Here is a 22,107-nt window from a genome sequence, read left to right as displayed (position 1 = left end):
TCGGTACTGCCAGCTCACCACGTGCTATCAAGTTGTATGCATATATTTGTATATATTTGTATCTTTTGTTACTTTACCCTTTATGTTATTACCTTTGTGTTAGTAAAATCTATATCCAATTGTTTTCAGTTTCCAACAACTTAAAAGTCTCCAGTCTTTATTCCCCTTTTATCTTCCCTTGGGGGAAGGGGAGAGAAATAGATTGGAATTTTGTCCTAGGTCTGTAGCCCGCATAAACTGCTAAGCCATGACAAACACAAGTGTGTATTTTCAACATCAGTTTGCCTCTCAGAGAAAAAAGTACATTTCACAGCTGCACCTAAAACTAGCTACTTCAAATGTCCACACCACTTTTCTATAAAACTACTGCGTTTTCCTGATCTTCACATTAAATTCAAAACATACAGCAGGATCTTTAGAGCTCATGTCAAGTAATCACTCTGTATAAAGCTCTAATTCAGCTTCCACCAGTTTCCTGAAAATACAATACTTTCTTGTTTTTCCTTACTGTATTTCCTTAATGATGACATTTTATGCTTAAGATTGTTATTCCTATTATTACTCAGTATAAAGACAATGTATCTCTCTGCCTCAGTCTTCATATCATCTGCTGCCTCTGTACACATTAAACCAAGTTTACTGGTAAAATCTTCTACTATTTTGTTAAGTTAAAAAAATAAAGCCATATTATGACTTCATATACTGACTTTTGCATAGTACTGTGCCCAAAGAGGTGAAAGAGATGCATTTTCCAATTTTAGACTTCTGGCAAAAAAATGCTGCACAACACCAGAACCACCTCAGCAAGAGTAACTCCATGTAAGTGGATTTTCTTCTCTACATAAAGTAAAAGATCATTAGATTTCAGAGATACAGGCTTAATATATATTAATTGTTCATGTGAAGCATATTTACCCATATGACAATCATGCATATTTATTTCAGCTGTACTGTTCCATATGCAGACAACTGATATTACCATTAAGCTTCCTTGCTCTGAAATACTCTTTCCTTCAACTTGAACCACCAATAACTTTAATACTTACTGTTGCTTTCATCTCCATATTTGTAAATGCACACTGGATTAGCAGGACTGAGGACAGAAAAACTTGCAGGAACAATATCTATTATTCGCTGATGATAGGAGAGTCTGGAATTAAGTTTCAGAGCAGCAGAATTAAAATGGGAGTAAAACCAGGCCTAATTCAGCAATGACTGCTTTATAATGGTTTTCCTGTATTTAATTTTCATAGAACAAAAATCAGTATGTTTATCCAAAGGAACAGTAGTTTCTGCTTGGTAGAAAGACCTAAGTATACCAAAATTACTAGTAGTTTTCTGTTTGAACTCTTCAGTGGTAAGAATTTCATGCTCACATATTTTAGCTTGTGAAAAGATTCTGAGGCTGTCTGTGAGGATGTTTTATGCAACAGCCTAGGATGTGCTACAGAAAACTCGGAAGACATTGGTATTTGAAGGATGAAAAAATGCTAAACTGGATGACTTCTTTCTACTTTCCAGCTTATTTCACTCCCACAAAGGCATAGTTTTGCTACCAGAGTTTTCAGTGAAATGGAAGAGTGCCACAGAAAAACGGCATTTGTTTTGCAGGACAACATTTTTACACTTCCAGTACTGAATTTACCCAAAACCGGATGGTTTCCCATAGGATGCCGAATAACATTGACTTTTTTAATAACTTGCTCTCTTTCTCTCTCTCTCTCCTATATTCCTCTATCTCAACAATTTTAAGTTCAGCCCTGATAGTATACTCCTCTTGCTGGGTTTGGAGATTTTGTTTATTTGCTTGGAAGGCTGTTTGTTTTAAGAAAAATTCACATCAGGGGCACCCAGAAAAACCATGATTAGACTCATTTTTTAGTATGACAAATGATCAGTTCCCATTTCTGTGAATGCTGAACACTTCCCAGGAATATTGCCTAAGTTCTTATTTGTTTCTTACACCTATGGTGGAGCATGTATTTTTGAAACTATGTGTGCAAACCTAGGGTAGGTTTGCTCACTACCATCTGCTCCACCCGTTCCTGCCTCTCTCTAAAGTAGCCTCCTAAAACAGATAAACCTGATAAAAAATATACAAACAGACTCATCTCTTAACAGAAACTGAATTATAAGAACAGGCAAGAGTCAAGGCAAAAGGAAACTGACAGTATCCAGAAGCAAAGATCAGACTTTGCCTAGAATACAACTATCAAAGTTATCTTACTTACCGCATGCACTTTTCCAAAACCTCTCTCACAAATTTGGGCTTGGGCTTTTCAAGGTCCTGAGTAAGACAGTCTGACCTACCAGGGGACAGAATACAATAGCTTTTAGCAAAAGACAGTGTGCTTTAGTCTCTTTTTGGCTTGGTTTAATAGGTAAAAAATAATCACGGTCTACAGACAACTGGAGTGCTTGATATGTAGTTTTACAGCGTAGGCCATTTTAAGACAAATGAGGCAAAATTTACAACCATTTTCTTACTGGAGATGAGAAGTCTTGGAATCTCATCTCTGTGTGATGTATTCTCAAGTAGCTTCCCTTCCCCTACCAGATTAAAAAAATTGTGCTTACTATTAACTGGCTTTCTCTTCCCTTTCCCTTAGGAAAGGAATCTCATGTTATTTTATACACTGTTCATACCTCACAGGGGATTTTTTTTAACTTCTGGCTGGTTTCAAATGCATTTCAGATGATGAAAATACAGATACTAATACTGTCACTTTAAAGATTTGTGAAAAATGGCAGCTTGTGAGAGAAAGCAACAGAAGTACTACCACCAAGGAACATCCCAGCAAACAAAAACTATATCTTTGAAGACTGCTGCCTGGTGAGTCAATAAAGATATATACTATAATAGCCAGCAAGAACTTCAACCCAGGAAACTCGAGGCCTGCCAGCCTGACCACAGTGCCTGGCAGGGTTATGGAACAGATCATCCTGGGGGCAATCACACAGCACCTGCAGGATAGGCAGGGGATCAGACCCAGCCAGCACGGGGTTAGGAAAGGCAGGTCCTGTCTGACCAACCTGATCTCCTTTTATGATCAGGGGACCCGCCTGGGGGATGAGGGGAAGGCTGTGGATGGAGTCTCCCTGGATTTCAGCAAAGCCTTTGACACCATCTCCCATAGCATTATCCTGGAAAAGCTGTCAGTCCAGGGCTCAGACAGGAGCACTCTGTGCTGGGTTAGGAACTGGTGGAGGCTACCAGAGAGTGGTGCTGAACAGTGCTGATCCAGTTGGTGGCTGTGGTGTCCCCCAGGGATCAGTGCTGGGCCCAGTTGTGTTTAATATCTTCAGAGATGATTCAGATGAGGAGATTGAGTCCACCATTAGCAAATTCACAGATGACACTGAGTGTTGATCAGCTGAAAGGGCTCTGCAGAGGGACCTGGACAGACTGGAGAGTTGGGCTGATTCCAATGGGATGAGGTTCAACACGGCCAAGAGCCGGGTCCTGCACTTTGGCCACAACAACCCCATGGGGAGCTCCAGGCTGGGCACAGAGCGGCTGAGAGCAGCCAGGCAGAAAGGGACCTGGGAGGCTGGATTGACAGGAAGCTGAACATTAGCCAGCAGTGTGCCCAGGTGGCCAAGAAGGCCAATGGCATCCTGGCCTGGATCAGGAACGGTGTGGCCAACAGGACCAGGGAAGGGATTCTGCCCCTGTACTCAGCCCTGGTGAGGCAACAGTGTGAGTCCTGTGTCCAGTTCTGGGCCCCTCAGTTCAGGAAGGAGATTGAGGTGCTGGAGCAGGTCCAGAGAAGAGCAAGGAGGCTGTGAAAGGATCCAGCACAAGTCCTGTGAGGAAGGGCTGAGGGAGCTGGGGGTGTTCAGTCTGGAGAAGAGGAGGCTCAGGGGAGACCTCATCACTCTCTACAACTCCCTGAAAGGAGGTTGGAGCCAGGAGGGGTCGGGCTCTTCTCCCACTGAGCTACCAGTAAGACAAGAGGGCATGGACTTAAGCTCTTCCAGGGGAGGTTTAGGTTGAATATTATGAAGAAATTCTTTACAGAGAAGGTAACCAGGCATTGCCACGGGCTGCCCAGGGAGGAGGTGGATTCTCTGTCCCTCGAGGTTTTTAAGAGACTGATGTGGCACTCAGTGCCATGGTCTGGTAACCACAGTGCCAGTGGTTCAAGGGTTGGACTTGATGATCTCAGAGGTCCTTTCCAACCTAGCTGATTCTGTGATTAAGTGATTCTTTGAACTGAACTCCACATGAGAGCAATACAAGAAAATTCAGTAAATCCACAAAAATGTATCACAAGAAGGGCTGCACCCCTCTCCACAGGGACACTTAGGCAGATCAGCTATGGAAAGCAAGTACAATAGCTAGCTGTGGAAGTGACTGTAGGAAGGACTTGACCCCAAGGTGATCTCTGTTGCTTCATGGGAAGCTGGAATGGAAATCTCAGGAGAACCTGTGGTTAGGCACTGATAAAGTCCAGTAAGCTCCTGTTTGAGATGCCAGTTCAAGATCTGGCATGGTAAGAACGGATAGCAGGGCCAGCCTTGATGGAACCTCAGGCACTAGGATTTGGCAGGTGGGAAACAGATCATGAGGGCTCAAAGATAAAAGTCATAACAGGGTAGAACAGAGACTGAATACAGGACAAAAAGAGTCAGTGCATATTATTTGAAGTAAACTGGGCAGCCATTTCAGAGAATTTGCTAGCAACTGATTGCTGGTGCAGGACAAATTAATCACATTTCAACTTCCCCTGTTTAGGGAACATTTACACTAGCTTGAGATTTATTACAAAGTTCACATGGGACAATACTGTGATAAAGAGATTATCACAATAATCTACCAATAAGTTGTAGTGAAAAGATTGAGAAAGATCTCTGAAGAGCTGGAGGAAAGCAATGAATAGGGCTGCTATGCTGTGACACCTCCTAAGCATAATTTCAAGGCTTTTCCAATACTATATTTGAATCAAAAGGAAAGAAACTTACCAATCTTCCCAGCTCCAGCGGAACTGGAAGTTGCTCAAGTGGTGAGAAAACCAGTTAATAAATCTTTATTAAAAGAAAAAGAAATATCAATTAAATGACAGAAATACAGAAAAAAACTTTCAGTTGATATTTTCTTATGAATGCATTCTACTTTTCAAAGGCAAATTTCAAAGACTGCATTAAACAGGTGTTATGTTAAACAGATAAAGACTGAGTTCAGAGAGTTGGCAGGAAGCTTTTATGGACAGTCAGGCCCATCATACTCTGCTGTTTCATACAAAGAAATGACCTACTAACTAACATTTAAGATGTAAACCTACTGTGAATATGACACTTTTGCATTTTTAGGGAGTAATTAAAATGCCCCCACACAATGAAGACTTCACTCAAAGGGAAATACCCCCACTCTCCTCCTCCCAGAGGCACCTAGCACGTTAACTCCCAACTTGCCTCCTAGGCTACAAGGGAGTAGGGATCCTACCAGATAAGGAGTATGCAGCTCTGAACAGCTCTGAACTGGACACTCGACAACTAAAAAGTTGTCAATTGTAACTGCCCTGTGCAGACAGCTGGAATTGTGACCTCCACAGGAGTGTTACTGGGAAGGAGAGGCAAACAGTCTGTACTCCTCCTCTTTAGATTACCTAGAGGCAGAGCACAGAAAACACTCTGGATAGCACCCACGACTGCAAGGATTTTTGACTACTCCTTTCAAGACCCTTTTAATTTTTCTTGTACATTGTCTAGTGCAGAGTATTTTCCATCATCTTCAAAACACATTTACCTGTCCACACATGTTGTATTCATCGTATCCAGACGCATGTAGAGCATTTCTGTGGCCTGCGCAAGCTGAGAGTTTCTTATTAAGGTTATCAGAAAACCACTGGGTAAGTGAGATGTTATTTATTAAGTTTCTGAATAGAATGTTACCAACTTTCTGCTGGTCGTGTTTAGTCCAAAATCAGGTAAGTCATAGTAAATCCACAGCACAAAAATGAAGCATAAATGGAGTTCTAGCCTCCAACCCCAGCCTGTTTTTCCTCTGTTGTTGCAAAAAGACTGGCTTCTTGCATAAAAAGTCAGCACATGCATCATGTGACAAGCAAAACTGCACTGATGTGGACACCAACCTCCCTATGGATGACTTCAGTAACAGTAATAAAAGTCTGACTTCATGAGGTGCTGCTTCTTATTCACAAATAATCTTTTACCATCACTGAAGACTTGAAAAAGCCACACTGACTTTACCCAACAAGAGCTTTATCCCTCTTCTGGTGTCCCTATTAACATTAAAAGCTTTTCACATGGATGCAATTCTAGAGGCAGACTTAGCTCTAATCACTGAGATTATGTGATTTGCAAGCAGTGAGTGATAACATTAAGTAGAATGAAGACTTGGGCATGAAATTACCAATGGACAGACATCTGTTAACACTCCTTCATTCTTAGACTCTGTAGCTTGATCTAAACCAATAATCTAACATGATCTAAAATGGCAGCAAAGTAGAGGCAATATAATAGACAGAATTAGCTGGGAGTCATGTCCCCCTCCTCAGCATTTAGCCATCCTGTTTGAGCATGATTATTGTACTTTTGAATTCTCCTAGTGGGAACACTTAGTGGGAACTCAAGCAAGTTTCTTTAAATCACCTGCTACACCTTCCCACTAAAAAAAGACTGTGAACATTCACACAGTTCTTAGAACAAATCTGTCACTTCCTTTCCTCTTCAGCCTTTAATTTGTCTGTGAGAGGACAAACATTGTCCAGACTTAAACACACTGCAGTGACAAACAAGACTATTGTATTTTATCCCCACACCAACACAGCTCTTCTCTTGAGGTCAGAGGAAGCACCAGAGCACTGTCCAGAAAGGTGAAGAGTGTTGCCTACTTGGCAAGCCTCAGCCTGTGCTAAGCAGGTGTACTATTTTCATGTGAATGTTAGAGGCAAAGTTTCATGCAGCTGCTGTGTTTATTGCTATCCCATCTCCTAAAAACCAAATAAAATAAAAGACTGACTTTTATAAATGCTTTCCAGCAGCACAGAAAGGATACAACTTGTGGTAAAGAACCAGGCTGCAGTTTGCACAATTCAATCAGGAGAGTTGTGTACATGACTTCAATATGTGGTGGAGATGGAAGTTGAAACAATTCTGCAAATATTACCTGCAGAAGAGAAATGCACAGAATCAGAACACAGTATGATTTGGCCTGCACAGTCCCCAGCTTCACAACAGAGGCCACTGATGTTTAAAAATCACATATCCAAAAAGGCTCCTCTTATTCTGTGCAATGCATGTTGCAGGAAAAAGACAGGAAAAGCTTATAAAGGTAGTAGTAATCCTGCACTGAACTGTTACAGTCCTTTGTAACTGCCCTTACTACTAACACAACACAATCATCATACATCTATTATGTCCAACAAATACACCACAGAGTTGTAGAAATTAGTAGGTCATGTAGTTGTAACATGATCTACTGCAGTGCTACCACATGATCTGAGAAAACCAGAAATCATCTGATTATGTGAAGCAGTAAATATAAATATTAAACATATTAAATGAAGCCTAAACATTTAGTGTGAAATGCTATTTGCATCAAAATTACATTTATATCTTTTCCATCATAACCTCTTTTCTCTTGCACAAAAACTTAAATAAAGCCACAACTTCCACCTGAAAATTATAACCAGAATTTTGTACAACAAAAGCACCTAGTTCATAACCCTTGGCAGAAGATCCTTCTAAGAAAACTGAAAACAATCTTGCACTCAGCATTTTATTTTTAAGTTTGACTGTAATACCCCACATACACCTTTAAGGGCTGTAAAAATATCATTCTACAACATTCACCTGAGTTTCTGTTTATTTTTTAGGCTATTTTCAACTAGACTTAAATAACAAAGGAATCACGAACATTTATGCATTATGGCCAGTCAGTTTCCTCCTTAAACTTCTAAATAAACATTGAAGAATTGAAGCTTAAATCAGTAAGCTTTAGATAATCTTCTTACTACTGTAAGAAATCAACATCCATTTATAGACTCCACAAACAGCATATGGAAGCACACTGACTAGAACTTTTCATTCTAAGGAAAGACTTGAGAGTATGAAAAGACTAAAAGGAGCCAAAATGTAAGAAAAAACTTCTTTAGGGTAGCAGAGCACTGGGACGGCTGCATCAAAAGGAGGTGGAGTCTCTGTCTCTGGTGACAAAACCTGCCTGGATGCCATCCTGTCCACCCTGCTCTTGACCTGCTCTGCAGGGGGGTTGGACAACATGACTGCCAGAGGTCCCTACCAACCCCTAACATTCTGTGATTCTGTGAGCTGGAGAACCTTCCCGTGACTGTAATTTAAACATACTCTTAATGACAAATACAGCAAAAAGTCCCATTAGATAGCCACTCCATTTCTCAAGATAGAAAATAGGAGCAACTGGACAATCAGTCATTATCTGTTTGAGACACTGTAAAACTGTATTTGTGATGTTCACCACGTTCATGAGCAGATGTCAGCATTTCAAACTGGCCTACCATACTTTCTGAAAACAACAAGGCCACAAGACAGACCAGGACACTGATGATCCGAATGTCTGAACTGCCTTGAGTTTAAATTGTACCAAAAACTGAAGCAACAGAACCAGACACAGCAGTCCAATAAGCCAATAGTGTTGCCCAGGCATTATCTATTTACAGTTAACAAAAATATACACATATGTATCTGCAAGAATCAGAGAAAGTTAGGGGTTGGAAGGGACCTTGAAACACCAGCTAGTCCAACCCCCCTGCCAGAGCAGGGTCACCTACAGCACACAGGAATGTGCCCAGGTGGGTTTTGAATGTCTCCAGGGAAGGAGACTCCACAACCTCCCTGAGCAGCCTGTTCCAGTGCTCTGTCACCCCTCATTCTCCTCTAAGCAGAAGAGATGCTGCCCCCTCAGTCTTTCCTCACAAGGGATGAATTTCACTCCCCTAAGGATCTTGGTCGCCCTGCACTGGATTCTCTCAAGCAATTCCCCATGCTTCTTGAACTGAGGGACAATATTCCAGATGTGGCCTCACCAGGGCAGAGCAGAGGGGGAGGAGAACCTCTCTTGACCTCCTAGCCACTCCCCTTCTAATGCACCCCAGTATGCCACTGGCCTTCTTGGCCACAAGGACACATTGCTGGCTCATGGTCATCCTTCCACCCACCTACACCCCCAGGTCCCTTTCCCCTGTGCTACTCTCCAACAGCTCAGTCCCCAACCTATACTGGTACCTGGGGTTGCTCTTTCCCAGATGTTAGACTCTACATTTGCCCTTGTAATACATTAAATTTCTCCCTGCCCAACTCTCCAGCCTGTCCAGGTCCCTTGTGAATGGCAGCACAGCCTTCTGGGGTGTCAGCCACTCCATGCAGTTTTGTGTCATTAGCAAACTTGCTGATAGTATACTCTATTCCCTCATCCAGTTCATCAATAAATATATTGAATTGGTCCCAGTGCTGACCCTTGAGGGACTCCACTAGAAACAGACTTCCAACTGGACTCTATCCCACTGACTACTAATTTCTAGCTTCTGTCCTTCTACCATCTCCTGATATACCTCATCATCCAGGCCACACTTCAAGACCACAAGGATGCTGTGGGAGACTGTCTCAAGTGCTTTCCTGAAATCAAGATAAACTGTCTACTGCTCTGCCATCATCTATCCCACTGGTTATTTCCTCATAGAAGGCTATCAGGTTGGTCAGACATGACTTTCCCTTAGTAAAGCCATACTGACTGCTCCTGATAAACCTCTTGTCCTTGATGTGCCTGGAATGAGTTGTTCCATCACCTTCCCAGAAATGGAGGTGAGGCTGACTGGTCTGTAGTTACCCAGGTCCTCTTTCTTGAAGACTGGGGTGACATTTGCTTTCCTCCAGTCCTCAGGCACCTCTCCTGTTCCCAATGACTTACCAAAGATGACGGAGAGTGACCTAGAAATGACATCCTCCAGTTCCCATAGCACCCATGGGTGCATCCCATCAGGACCCATGGATTTATGGATGTCCAGACTCATTAACTGATCCTTAACCCAGTCCTCATCAGCCAAGGCAAACCCGTCCTTCACCCTGACTCCCTCAGTGGCCTTAGGGTCCTGGGGCTCCTGAGGACATCCTCCAGTAGGATACACAGAGGCAAAGAAGATGTTCAGCAGTTTCACCTTCTTTGTATCCTCTGTCACCAGGGCACCCCCCTCATTCAGCAGTGCCTACATTGCCTCTAGTGATAGTTTTGTCTGCTGTGTGTTTGAAGAAGCCCTTCCTGTTGTCCTTAACATCTCTTACAAGGTTTAACTCCAAGGAGGCTTTAGCTTTCCTAGTTGCCTCTCTGCATTCTAAGACAACAGTCTGATATTCCTCCCAAGTGGTCAGCTCTTCCTTCCATGATCTATAGGTTCTCTTCATCCATTTGAGTTTACCTAGCACTTCCCTGTTTAGCCATACTGGTCTCCTAGTTCCCTTTCTTGATTTCCTTCCCATTGGGATGCACCAGTCTTGAGCTTGGAAAAAGTGATCCTTGAATGTTAACCAACCATCTTGGGCCCCTTTACCTTCTAGGACCCTGTTCCATAGGATTTCCCCCAGCAATTGTTTCAAGAGGGCACAGCTGGCCTTTCTTAAGTTCAGGGTTGTGATTCTACTTGGTAGTAGCTCAGAAGCTACTGAGACAAAGATACCACATTTCAGTGTATCCAGAGTCCAGGTAGCAAGGAGCTCTCTGTAATTGGGCTGGCAAATTACAAGGTGGAGCCTCAGGGACCTCAAAAGTAGGCATACCTGGGAAGCCACCAACAATCACTTTCAGGCTATGTTTACTTCTGCCTGATTATTACGTTCAGAACCTTAAATAATGCTTTCCTTTATCTGCTAGACCATATTACTTCTGCAATTCTGTGACTGACAGAAAAAGATTGAACTGTTATCAAACTGTTGTTGAAAGCAATGCATCACCAAATGGACTGTTAAGAGACCTTATGAGGGAACAGTAGCAGACAAAATGAAGAGAAGCCTGAAAAAAACCAGCATTTTAAGCCTTAAAATATCTGGAGCTTCATTAAAAGTAAGCAGTCATAGACAAGTAATAAAGCTAATATTCTAAAATCACTCAATTACAAGAAAAAGGAAATTATTGCATTAAAATATGCAGAGCTTTTTTCCAGTAACTTCATCTACAGCCACATTGCCGTATATAGCACCCAAGGATACTGAAGATTACACCACTGAAGATACTTCAAGGTAAAAAAATATTGTTCATTTTAAGATTCTTCTGTTCTGGATTCAGAGCATAAAGAGAACAAGCTGACTAAAAGTAATGTAACTTTGCAGCACTTGGAATATTTCAAATTTTGGAGCCAAGAAAAGTTCTCAATCTCACTTTCATTAAGATAAATCTTCTAAATAAGATTACTTTTTGTCATCATTAGCTCTGAAATTCCTACTTCACAACTTTTTCATTAAACCTTTATATGGCAAGTTGTCATTGTAGCTTTTAACTTTTGGTGGACCTTACTGAAGTTTTTATACATCTCAGCAACTTGAAAACAGACCCTTGAAAGAAGGCTGCAAAAGAAAACCTACTCTGCTCTCCTGATACACATTACAGTTATTTAAAATTTTCTAATACAGAGAATGCTCTGGAGGAAACATGTTTTTTCACTGCAAGTTCTTTTTGTGGGCAGTAGAGGAAAATTCAGAATACCTAAACATTAACCCATGCAGAACAGCTGTGTCTGGCTGAGTTCTGACCTCGTCAAAAGCCCACCTATAGTGGGTTGCTCAGGGATGCATCACCTTAAGTTTTGAACTTCCTCAAGGACACATTTCAAAGCTTTTCTGGACAGACTCTTCCAGAGTAAAAAAATGTTCCCAGTAAAAAAAGTTTTCCTGTGCTTAAATGGAGTTTGTTTCAATTTGTGCCCATTTCTTCTTGTAATTTAATTCAAGTCTTTTTAAACTTAAAGCGACGCAAACATAGACATTTCTTAGACTGCATGATACATTAAAAGCACTATATGTAAAATTTTAAGGTTTGAGAAATATCACGACCTTGATTACTAGTGCACTAAGAAATTTTGGTACTTGAACAAAAAGGTCCCACTGAGTCCCCCCTCCCCCAAAACTAACCCTTAACTGAGTATAACCCACACATTTAAATGCCACTGGTTGATTCAAACAGGTTCTGGTTGACTCTGGTTGACTCCCATCTCAAACTGTAATATAATTCACCTAATTACCAAGGAACTAACTGGGATATGTGCTTGTGAAATAATGGAGCTACAAAAGATATTATCTACACAATCCATACCTCTACTATGTGGTAATTCAGAGGAATCTTGTTATTTCCTGGATAGCTCAATAGCTGTGCAGCACTGCAAAACCATACAGTAAGTTCAGAACATGACATGACAAATGTAATATCAAGCAAAAAAGTTACAGGAAGCGCCTAATTCTGGACAAGGGTTAACACAGAAGCAGCACAAACAAATGAGTGATCCTTCCAAAGTCTGTCCATCAACCCACAGGGTAAAACAGAATCAGCAGAAGAACATAACCGCATTGCCTGAACTATGATTTGTAACTGTTATCTTTGTGTAGTTACAGCACTTGGACCACAGTGCTCCTACACAAAATAGCTTTGCATAAATAGCCACGGTAATCTGTAATTCTGGCAAGCACATAAGAAAAACAACCAAAACCAAACAACAGATATTCAGAGGAACTTGAAAGCACAACTGAGATAATGGGTTACAGAAAAAACTCCCTGGCTTCAAATGTTTCATTTTTTAATCAGCTCATTACCACTTATCTTTATAATAAAGCAAACAATTGCTCCTCCCTTGATTTTACTACTACTTCTCTAGCAAGTCTTAAATCTCCCCTCTAGTTTGTTTTGCTTTTTTTTTTACTTTCCTCTGTTAATTAACAGATATCCCAGTAACTGCAGCAACTCTGAATTTCTACTTTCTGCTGAATCCAACAGCAGTAGCCAAAAATCTTTAACACATGCCATCACCACATTATACAAAATTTGGTGGGTTTCATTTTGAAGCACGACACAGCCCATTACCTGTGGCAAACCTTCTTGATTGCTAATTATCCACATCAGATATTGCTCAGACAGAAATGAATAAAAAGTACCCTGACTGCTTCCTGGCCTGGCTAAATTCAAACTCATAAAATCTGCTGGCTCTGCAACAACTCCCCAGAGTGAGCTCAATTATCTCTGCCATGTAATCCCAAATAAAAGAATGCAACAAGGAGGAGTAGTAAGCATAAGCATGTCCATAAATGCCCATGTGCAGTCAGTTGCAGATGAACCAGGTCACCCAAACAAATCAGGTGCTTCAAAATGCCAGGAAGCGTAACACAACCGCACTCTGCACGGTGCTGCCTGGAAGAATAAGGTGTATTTTTTGCAGCACATCCTGTATTATCATGGAATTCCCTACCCAAGAAGCCCCTGCCCCCTTGGATCTCACAGACTTTCCAGAATCTGGATGTTACAGACCCACAATATTCCAGGCACTGTTTTTAATACAGTTAAATGAAATAAATCGGGTTTCATGAAGCACTCTAGGAAATATTTAATCCTGATCTTTTGTCTAACCAGAGCTCTCCGTATTTCTAATAGCAGCAAAATCATGGAAGAGTTCAAAAAGCAACAGGGCCCCACAGCAGTAAGTTTCTCCTACCAGGTCTTTCTCTCTTTCCAGTGCGATTTGATGATGCAGTGAAGATTCTCTTCTATTACAAATCGTTCAACAGAGTGGCTGCCAGGCATGACAGGGCCCTAGTGAGAAAGAATTGATACTTGTGACAAGAGGGCTCCTAAAGCAGTGGTACTAAAGATAACAAGCTATTCTGTACACATTTACAGGTGGAAAAAACTGTACAACTTGTACTTAAGTGCAGTGAAGTCTCAGCTGTTCTGTATCATTCAGGACTGAGAAGACAGTGTGACACAGTTCTACACAGATCTCAGTTTGGTATTTAATACAAAATTAATATCAAAACTCATTACAAAATGAAATCATAGCAGAATCAGAAAACACAGTTATAAGTTTGTGACGCATTTGTTTCTTCCTTTGCTCTGTGGAGCCATCAGGCATCCCAGAGGAAAGAAAAAAAAAAAAAAGAAAAACACAACACTGACAGTCTAAATGAAAGCATCACATCATCTCACAACCTATATTCTACTCCTCACAGATCTGCTTTGTACAGTAGCTTGATCACCCAAATAATTTCTGCAGAAGTACCAAAGCAGAACTGCTGCTGGTCTAACTACTCATCGTCCTCGGAGATGGAACGTGCCTTTTTAACCAATATAGCCCCCAAAATCTGGGAAATCTGCTCACCATGCCTCATAGTGATAGCATACCTCAGGGTCATCTGTGTAATCAAACATCCTAAAAATAACCCTTGGCATTGGGTACACTGAATCTTCGGTGTGAGGTGGAGGAGTGAAGGGAGGCAGATTGTGCTGCAGTGCTTCACAGAGAATGCTGTCAAAAGCCAAGTAGGGCCTCAGAATGTGTCGCTCTTGCCAACGATCTTTCTTCAACTTCTGAATCTGGGACCAGAGGCAGTCTAAATACTGATGGAAAAAGGTGAGAAACATCATCAGATGAGCTCAATCTTGTTACCAAGCTGGTAAGTCCCTTGAACTATAAGAAATGTATTTCTTAAATTCTATATTCTGTTCAGAAAAAAAATGTTTCTTCAACTGCTGATTCAGTAAGCTAAGAAATAACTTCAGAATCTAAACACCAGAACTTCTCCGAATTCCACACAACATTGTGTCTGCAAAATGTAATTGCTGGTGGGTTTTTAAACACCAACAGGCAGTCCAAGAGCCAAGCATCACAGCTATTCTTTGAATATGCCAACAACATCAGGGAACTTCATTACTTCATTCGCTGCTCATTGGTGGTATTAAAGGACATAACATCAATACTAACAGTGGAAAGACATTCCATTTCCTGTAGGACAGACATGATGCTCCCAAACCAATAAAACTATAAGCTACTGCATACTCAATACAAATACAATATCGTCAAATATTCAACACTTTTGCCATGGCTTTCAACACAATTGTGAGTTCCAGCTTTCTGCCTAAGATGGCACAGGCACTGGTGCAACTGGTAGTAGTCTTGCTTTGCTTAATTACTCTTCCTAAAAGCAGTCCAAGAACTCTGGAGCCTTGTGGCCTCAGTGAACTCAATTTTCAAGTGATAACTGATGTGAGGAATGCATTTACATGGAAGTGCTTTGCATTTACTGAAATCATCACAATACAAAACGAGAAGAAACTGGCAACACCTGGCACCTGAAATGAAAAGCTATGTTTGCAGTACTCTCAGTAATACATGGTCTCAAATGCACTCTGCTTATCTCTCCCTCTATTGAGCTAAATAAGGACATTAAGATATTGGGCAGGCATAAAACCCATGATGAAAAATCAATCATAATCAGCCTGTCTTTCCAAATTATAATTAACAAGAAAATGTTTAAGACTGTGACTTAATCAGAACAGTGATCAACATGTAAAAGGGTGTCGTGGTTTGACCCAGCAGGCAGCTGCATACTGCTCAGCCACTCTCTCTATCCTCACCTCCCTGGGAATGGAGGACAGAATCAGAAAGGTAGAGAGACTCATGGGTTGAGATGAAAATGATTTGATAATTAAAATAAGATTGCAATAATAATTATTATGATGAGGATGATAATGATAATAATAAAATGCATAATATTCAACGAACAAGTGATGAACAAGGAGATCAACCATCCATTGATCAGTGCTCAGCCCATCCTAGGAAAGTGATCCTGGAGGAGAGAAACCCCAAAACCACAATCCTGGAAGAGATACATCCTGAATCCCCAGCTCACTCTCATCTACACATGAGCATGACATCAGGATATGGAATGTGACACTGGCAAACTGGGTTCATTGCTCGGGCTGTGCTCCCTCCCAGCTTCTTGTACACCTGCACACTAGCAAAGTGTGGGAAGTTGAAAAATTCTCAATTTCTTAGCAACAAGTTATCAATCTTCTCATACCAAATCCCATACTGAGTCAAAAACTAACTATCTATCTATCTATCTATCTATCTACCTATCTATCTACCTATCTACCTATCTACCCCAGCCAAAACCAGGACAGAGGCTATGTTCCAAAACTTCCCAGATCAGTTTAGATCTCAATTTCCAACTAAGTTTGTCCTCAAAACTGGGGGGAAAAAAACCCAAACCAAACCCCAAGCATATCTGAAAAGGCAAATTCCACTCCCAACTAGCAAGATACCCTCTCTTCCCTCGAGAAATTTTGGCCTAATTGTGAAAGAAGCCATGGTAACTGCTGAATACAGTTTCTAGATACTTGTTTAGTACTTCCTAGAGCTGAGAAAGCAAAGCCACTACACAGGTTTCTTTCTTGCAGAGGGAAAACATTAAGGAAAAAGTCAGGCATTAAATTCTGCTTTGCCAAAGGTCTTTTTAACACAGAGCCCTGTACCTACAATTTCAAAACAAACACTATAATTTACAGCCATTACTCACTTTATAACATTTCCCCAGCAGCCTGTCAGCAAACACAATATTCTTCTACTCATGCCATACAACCTTATGCTTAGGCCCAAGACTTAGTAGGCAATTTCTCATGTAGAACTTGTCAGAATTAATGACAAACAGAAGATAATTCAAAGTATTAATACTTTTAGAGCTGCCTTTTAATTTCATGCTGAGACAACACTGTTTTTCAAAATTCTTGAAAGAACGCAATGTAAAATCCACTCACCTCTTCTTGTGGATGTGGTTTATCAGCAGTCCAAACCTGTAGCATGGGTACATGGATCTTCTGGCGCCGCCTGTGTACACAAGAAAAAAAACCTGACCTTCAGAAGACTAATTTAGGGCAGTAACTTTTTTATCATTATAAGTGTTCTACTATCTGATCTCTTCATCTGAAATCTACAGCATACTAAAACCTTCAGCATAACCTACAACTTGAGAAGCCAGTACAACTTCTCAAATGCAAGGAAATCTCTCCATCTCTCTCTTCTCAGGGTGTTCCCCCTCCTCCCCAGATGATTCAGACCTAAGAGAATACTTCTTGAGAATACTTCTAATAGAGCAACAGTCAAAGCTATTATACCATCCTTGAACAGATAATCATGTTACCACTTACTTCAAATAGCTTTCTGTCTGAGACAGAAGACGATCCATTTCAGCATCCTTTTTCTCATATAGCTCCTTCCCAACCCAGGGCAAAGATGACAAAAATGCAAACATATACCAGTCACATCGTACCTATGGGGGAGAAATTTACTGAAATCTAAGTATGCAAGTAGGTTCCAAAAGATTATGTACAAACATCCCATTTTAACTTAAAATTAAAACATTAACAAAACTATTATTTTGGAAGGATGTAAACACTAGCAGTTAAAGACTGAGTTTGCAAGCCCTAAAAAACCCCAGAAAACCCTATTTTGGAATGCATCACTTTTAACTTGAACCTTGACTTAAAAATTGTATCAGTTCCACAGCCCTCCAGCAGCTTTATTGCCACAGCAGAACAGGCCTGGAACTTTAAACCTGCCAAAGTAAAGTAAAATAACTTTGTTTCACATATTTCACTGTAAAGGCCCATTCTTTCTTATTGTATGCATGCATGCATTTTCTGACTGCCACAGGCTCCTTTTACTCATACTAAGGAAACTGCAGATCACATTCCATTTATCCCTCTGTCTCTAAAACTTTCCTGTTCTAAGCATAATTACAGAAGCAATGGTACAGAAAAAACTGTGAAAACATCACAGATATTTTGCTTACTTGGGGTACATCTTCCTCTTGTGTCACACTCACAAAGTTCTCAAACATAGCTACCATCGAAGGTGCAGCGATTACATGACAATTCACAAGATCTGACAGAAAACGAACCTAAAAATGACCAAAAAAAATTGCTTTAAATAAGCACTTTTCAGACCTGCACAAGAACACACAAAGTTTACACTTAAACATCTAAAACCAAACCATCAGTACAAGTACAACATTCACTAAGCACCATTAAGGCAGCAATACAGTACACTGTACAGACCTACCTTTCAACCCTGGAAAACAAGAACCGTCTGTGCTGCCTAAGGTACAATTCATTATAATGTCTGCAGCCTGCTTCACTGCAATAACATGGCAGGGATTGTGTTTATAACTAGGGAATGATGGGAAACACCAGTAAGTATTCAAATAACTTCCAAATGACACTACAGAAAAAAAAAACACCTTGTGCTCCCACCTACTCTAAATAGTATCAGATCACTAAAATTAGAGAAGTGTGGAAGTAATATAACTTCTAAAAAGCTGAATGTGGCAACAGCGGTGGTGAATCTGTCTGCCGTTACACACAATTAATTTCTGTAATTATTTATTCATAAATACAGATAGTTACACAAAGAGCCTATGTAAAAACTGCTGTCATTTTCAGATTTCAGAAATGAGACATGCTGCGGGTGTGCTGGGTATCAGATGGCCTTATTTGCTTGGGAAGGAAAAGATCTCCATGGCAGTAATATATCCCTGATTGGGCTGCACTCTAAAGAGAAATCAAGACTGACAGAAACGGACATTTAAGTAGAAAATATCCAAGGGAGATGACCCCATTTTTTTCACCTTTCCCTCTTTTGATTGGATCCTGCCATCAGAATTAATCAAGGCTTTAGTGCTACTGAGGTTCTCCCAATATCATCACAATCTTAACAGAAAACATAGGCTGAAATTCTAGCATTTAAAACCTAGCATGTTTTTTTCTTAAGGGCACACAGACAAAAACCAATCTAAAAAAAACAACACAGGTATTTTGATCTGAAGGCACATCTTTGGAAAGATGTTTTGGGAAAGCAGTTTCAGCTAAGGAGAGTTCAGTAACTGCAAGAGCAAAAAATACCAAACTCTTACTTTCCAGATATTCATTGCTCTGAATGGTCTTTTTGAAGACCTTGACAAAGCTGGGGAAAGATTTCAACTGCCACTGCCTTAGTCATTGCTCTCACACAAACCATCTGTGTATAAGCATGACCAGAGAAGGTGATGCTGAAGCCAAGGGACAACCCATTCACAGTTCTATCGAGGACTTTACCAGCAGAAGTCCTTTAAGACAGCTTAGCAGCAGTCTTCTGACACAATAGAACTGAAATCCTAGAATCTTAATTTTCTCTAGTGGCCTTCAAAATAAGGTTGGGAGCCTGGCATTGGGCTTGTAAATCAGACACCACTGAAGTACCAACATCATCTTTGCAGACAAAATCTATAAACACCACGAGCTGAGCAAACGATTCCAAAGACAGACAGCACTTAAAACTGCTTGCTTGATCTTTGTCCCTTAATAGCAGAATGAAAACACAGGCCTGATAGCAGCCATCAAAACCAGCTTTTTGGAACTAGACTGCTCATTTTTTTTTCAGTTGCTTTTTTTCATGGGAGCCACAAGAAGATTATACATTTCTGAACACAGTAACAGTGCATGACTCTCATCTGTTTTACCTTTGCCTGTAGAAGAGGCAAGAGACAGCACCTCTGACTACTGCAAATCACATTATCACTGGCAAAATACACAGCTGGGAGTCAATTCTGCAACTGTAATACAATTTGTATTCCCAGAGAAATACTTCTTACACTAGCTTATTTCCTCTTGGTATACCTGCAGTGCACTTGCACAGTGATACCAGAGGAGACTGTAACAATGCACATGGAAAGTCTGGCTTGCTCTTCTGGAACAAAGAGGTGAAACAAGGAGGATAGAAAAAGGATGAACAAACAAACAAAAAAATTACTTACTAAATGCACAGCTTCGTTATACATGTTGACTTTCAGGCATTCTTTAAGCTGACGAATCATGGCTTCTACAAATTCCCCACCAAAATTGTAGTTCCTGGCATTTAGCAACCCAACTAGTGTGGTGTAAACAGTAAGTTTTTCTGGTAATAGACGTGCACTGACAGAAAAAGAAACATGGTGTTAGTTGTTTATTCATCACATACCATCACAACTGGCAACTGCATAGCATCTTAGAGTCTGCTTATTGCAAGTTAAACTTGTGCTAGGAGGAAAAAGAAGAGTGCTAGCATGAACTGACAGTTCTATCATACAGCTAATATCTGACAATCTTTTTTATTAAACAACAGTCATTTAGAAGGGCAGATGCCACTTTCAAGTACGTTTGCTTTGTATTTGTATCTAACTGCTGAATATTCCAGATGGACAGACATACTGGCAGATTTTACACCAGGATATAAGAAATTGTTTAAAGCCTGTAATTTAGAAGTAATTTTTATTATATAGCATCAGCAAGATCACACAAGGAGGGTACCCATTTTATGCTACTAATTTTGATGCAAATTTTCTCAAGTCAAAATACTGATTTCAAGTACAGCACAAGGAAGGCCAGGTCCTGCTGTAAACAATTAATTTTCCTCAATCATTGTGGCATGCATCTAAGATAACCCTCTGCTTTCAGCAGCCTCTTACTGATATAGGGAATATATACTCTTTGCCTTAAATTAGCAATATTGCTACAAAACAGAGCCAAAGTGTCTACAAAACCACAGCATGACAGAGGGCTGGAACACTCTTCATCCTCACCTTCTCCCACCTACCCCTGCAGCCCCCACCCAACCTCCCCCTCCCAGACATAGCCCGGTGACCTGGTCAAGAGGCAAACTCTGCTTTAAGCCTTTGTATACATTTCAAGTCAAAGTAATACATAAAGGGGTATTTTCCTTGAATTATACCTAGTACACAATAAGCTTATCCCTCTGTTTCTTTAGTGAGACAAAGCCTACACTGTATCAGTGCTCTCTTTTTGGGGCATTTAAACAACCTTAAACCCTTTAACTCATGCACAGAGAAGAAAGCAGCTCCCAGGCTTCCCGCATACGTACACAGTGCATAGTATTCTTAGTATCTTGCTTTTGTAGTTTGGCAGATCAGCTTCCAAAACACCAGCTAGTCCCTCCAGGTTGCTCTCCAGAGATGAATTACTCTAAAATAAAGAACATTTATTTAAAAAACAATTCTATCACCAAGCAGGCAACACGAGCCAGCCCCTGATCCTCATGGGGAAGACAGGGAAGTTGGGAGAGAGAATCCTTCTTTGTTACCGCCTCTTTCCGAGCCAGGACTCGGTTCCGTTAGCAGCACGGCACGGGGCTGCGGGAGCGGGCACTCCTCGGAACCGCTGCAGCTGATCGCCCCCCCCCCCCCATCCCCCTCCCCGCACAGAGACCCCGCGCTGCCCCGGGACCCCCAGCCTCACACCTCCCCGGGGACAGCTCGGTGAGGCCACTCGGCCGTCATTAACGACAGAGCGTGAAGCCAAAACGCTTTCACCGCTCCTTCTGCAGCGCACCCGCGTTTTTTCCCCTCATCTTTTCACGCCGCTTCCACCTCGCCTCAGGTCCCGCAGCCGCCCCCGCCTACCTTCTCTCCCACCCTGCAGATCAGCGATTCCAGCCTCTCCTCGATCTCCGACGGCTCCGACGTTCTCCGCCTCTTGTGGGGCTGCCCTGCTCCAACACACCGAGCACACACACACACCGTCACCGATGGAGAACCCCGCCATCCCTCCCCAACCCTCCTCCCGCGGCGCGGTGCGGCGGGACGGCCTGGCCCACACCGCCCACCCCGCACCGCACCTCACCCCGACACCTCAGGGGTGCGGAGTGTGGGGGGTGCGTGGGTGGGTGCGTGAGCAGAGGGGGGTGGGTGCATGAGCAGGGGGGCTGGGTGCGTGGGGCGGGAGGGCCGCCGGGGCGCTCACCATCGCTGTCGTCGCTGTGTCGCCGCCGCGACATGGCGGAGGGCGAGAGGCGGGGAGCGACGGTGCGGGACGCCTCGCGCGGGCCTGAGACGAGCGCGCGCCTGCACCCCCCCGCTTCCGGGCCGCCACGCCTCTGCTTCCGGCAGGCAGGGAGGGAGGGAACGCGGGGCTGAGCCGCTCTTGGAAGCACCCCGACCCCCAGAACTTCCGGGCGGGATGAGACGGGCGGGAAGGGGTAGGGGGCGTGTCCGCGGAAACGAGGCCCCGCCCCCTCCCCGGGCCCCGCCCCGCCCCCGCCGGGCCCC

The 22,107-nt window shown here is 42.1% G+C and overlaps 1 protein-coding gene across 1 annotated transcript in view; it reads right to left on the bottom strand.

Annotated features, from left to right (window-relative positions):
- Positions 1 to 21,901, bottom strand: part of NCBP1 (nuclear cap binding protein subunit 1) — a 34,390-nt gene extending 12,489 nt beyond the window's left edge. Inside the window, exons 1-15 of the mRNA XM_030467658.1 lie at positions 21,803 to 21,901; positions 21,463 to 21,548; positions 20,925 to 21,025; positions 19,822 to 19,978; positions 17,824 to 17,931; positions 17,180 to 17,301; positions 16,790 to 16,859; positions 14,375 to 14,590; positions 13,689 to 13,786; positions 12,302 to 12,365; positions 7,022 to 7,132; positions 5,750 to 5,814; positions 4,966 to 5,028; positions 2,232 to 2,306; positions 1,047 to 1,150 (exon numbers count right to left, since the gene is read on the bottom strand). Coding sequence (XP_030323518.1) covers positions 1,047 to 1,150; positions 2,232 to 2,306; positions 4,966 to 5,028; positions 5,750 to 5,814; positions 7,022 to 7,132; positions 12,302 to 12,365; positions 13,689 to 13,786; positions 14,375 to 14,590; positions 16,790 to 16,859; positions 17,180 to 17,301; positions 17,824 to 17,931; positions 19,822 to 19,978; positions 20,925 to 21,025; positions 21,463 to 21,548; positions 21,803 to 21,836 — 1,474 coding nt within the window. The 5' untranslated portion in view covers positions 21,837 to 21,901. The remainder of the gene's footprint in view (positions 1 to 1,046; positions 1,151 to 2,231; positions 2,307 to 4,965; positions 5,029 to 5,749; positions 5,815 to 7,021; positions 7,133 to 12,301; positions 12,366 to 13,688; positions 13,787 to 14,374; positions 14,591 to 16,789; positions 16,860 to 17,179; positions 17,302 to 17,823; positions 17,932 to 19,821; positions 19,979 to 20,924; positions 21,026 to 21,462; positions 21,549 to 21,802) is intronic.
- Between the last annotated feature and the right edge of the window lie 206 nt (positions 21,902 to 22,107).

The sequence above is a fragment of the Calypte anna genome, chromosome Z (genome assembly GCF_003957555.1).
Source record: "Calypte anna isolate BGI_N300 chromosome Z, bCalAnn1_v1.p, whole genome shotgun sequence".
NCBI classification, from domain to species: Eukaryota; Metazoa; Chordata; class Aves; order Apodiformes; family Trochilidae; genus Calypte; species Calypte anna.
Note: the sequence above shows the minus strand (reverse complement) of the source record. Positions and strands in the feature narration are given on the sequence as shown.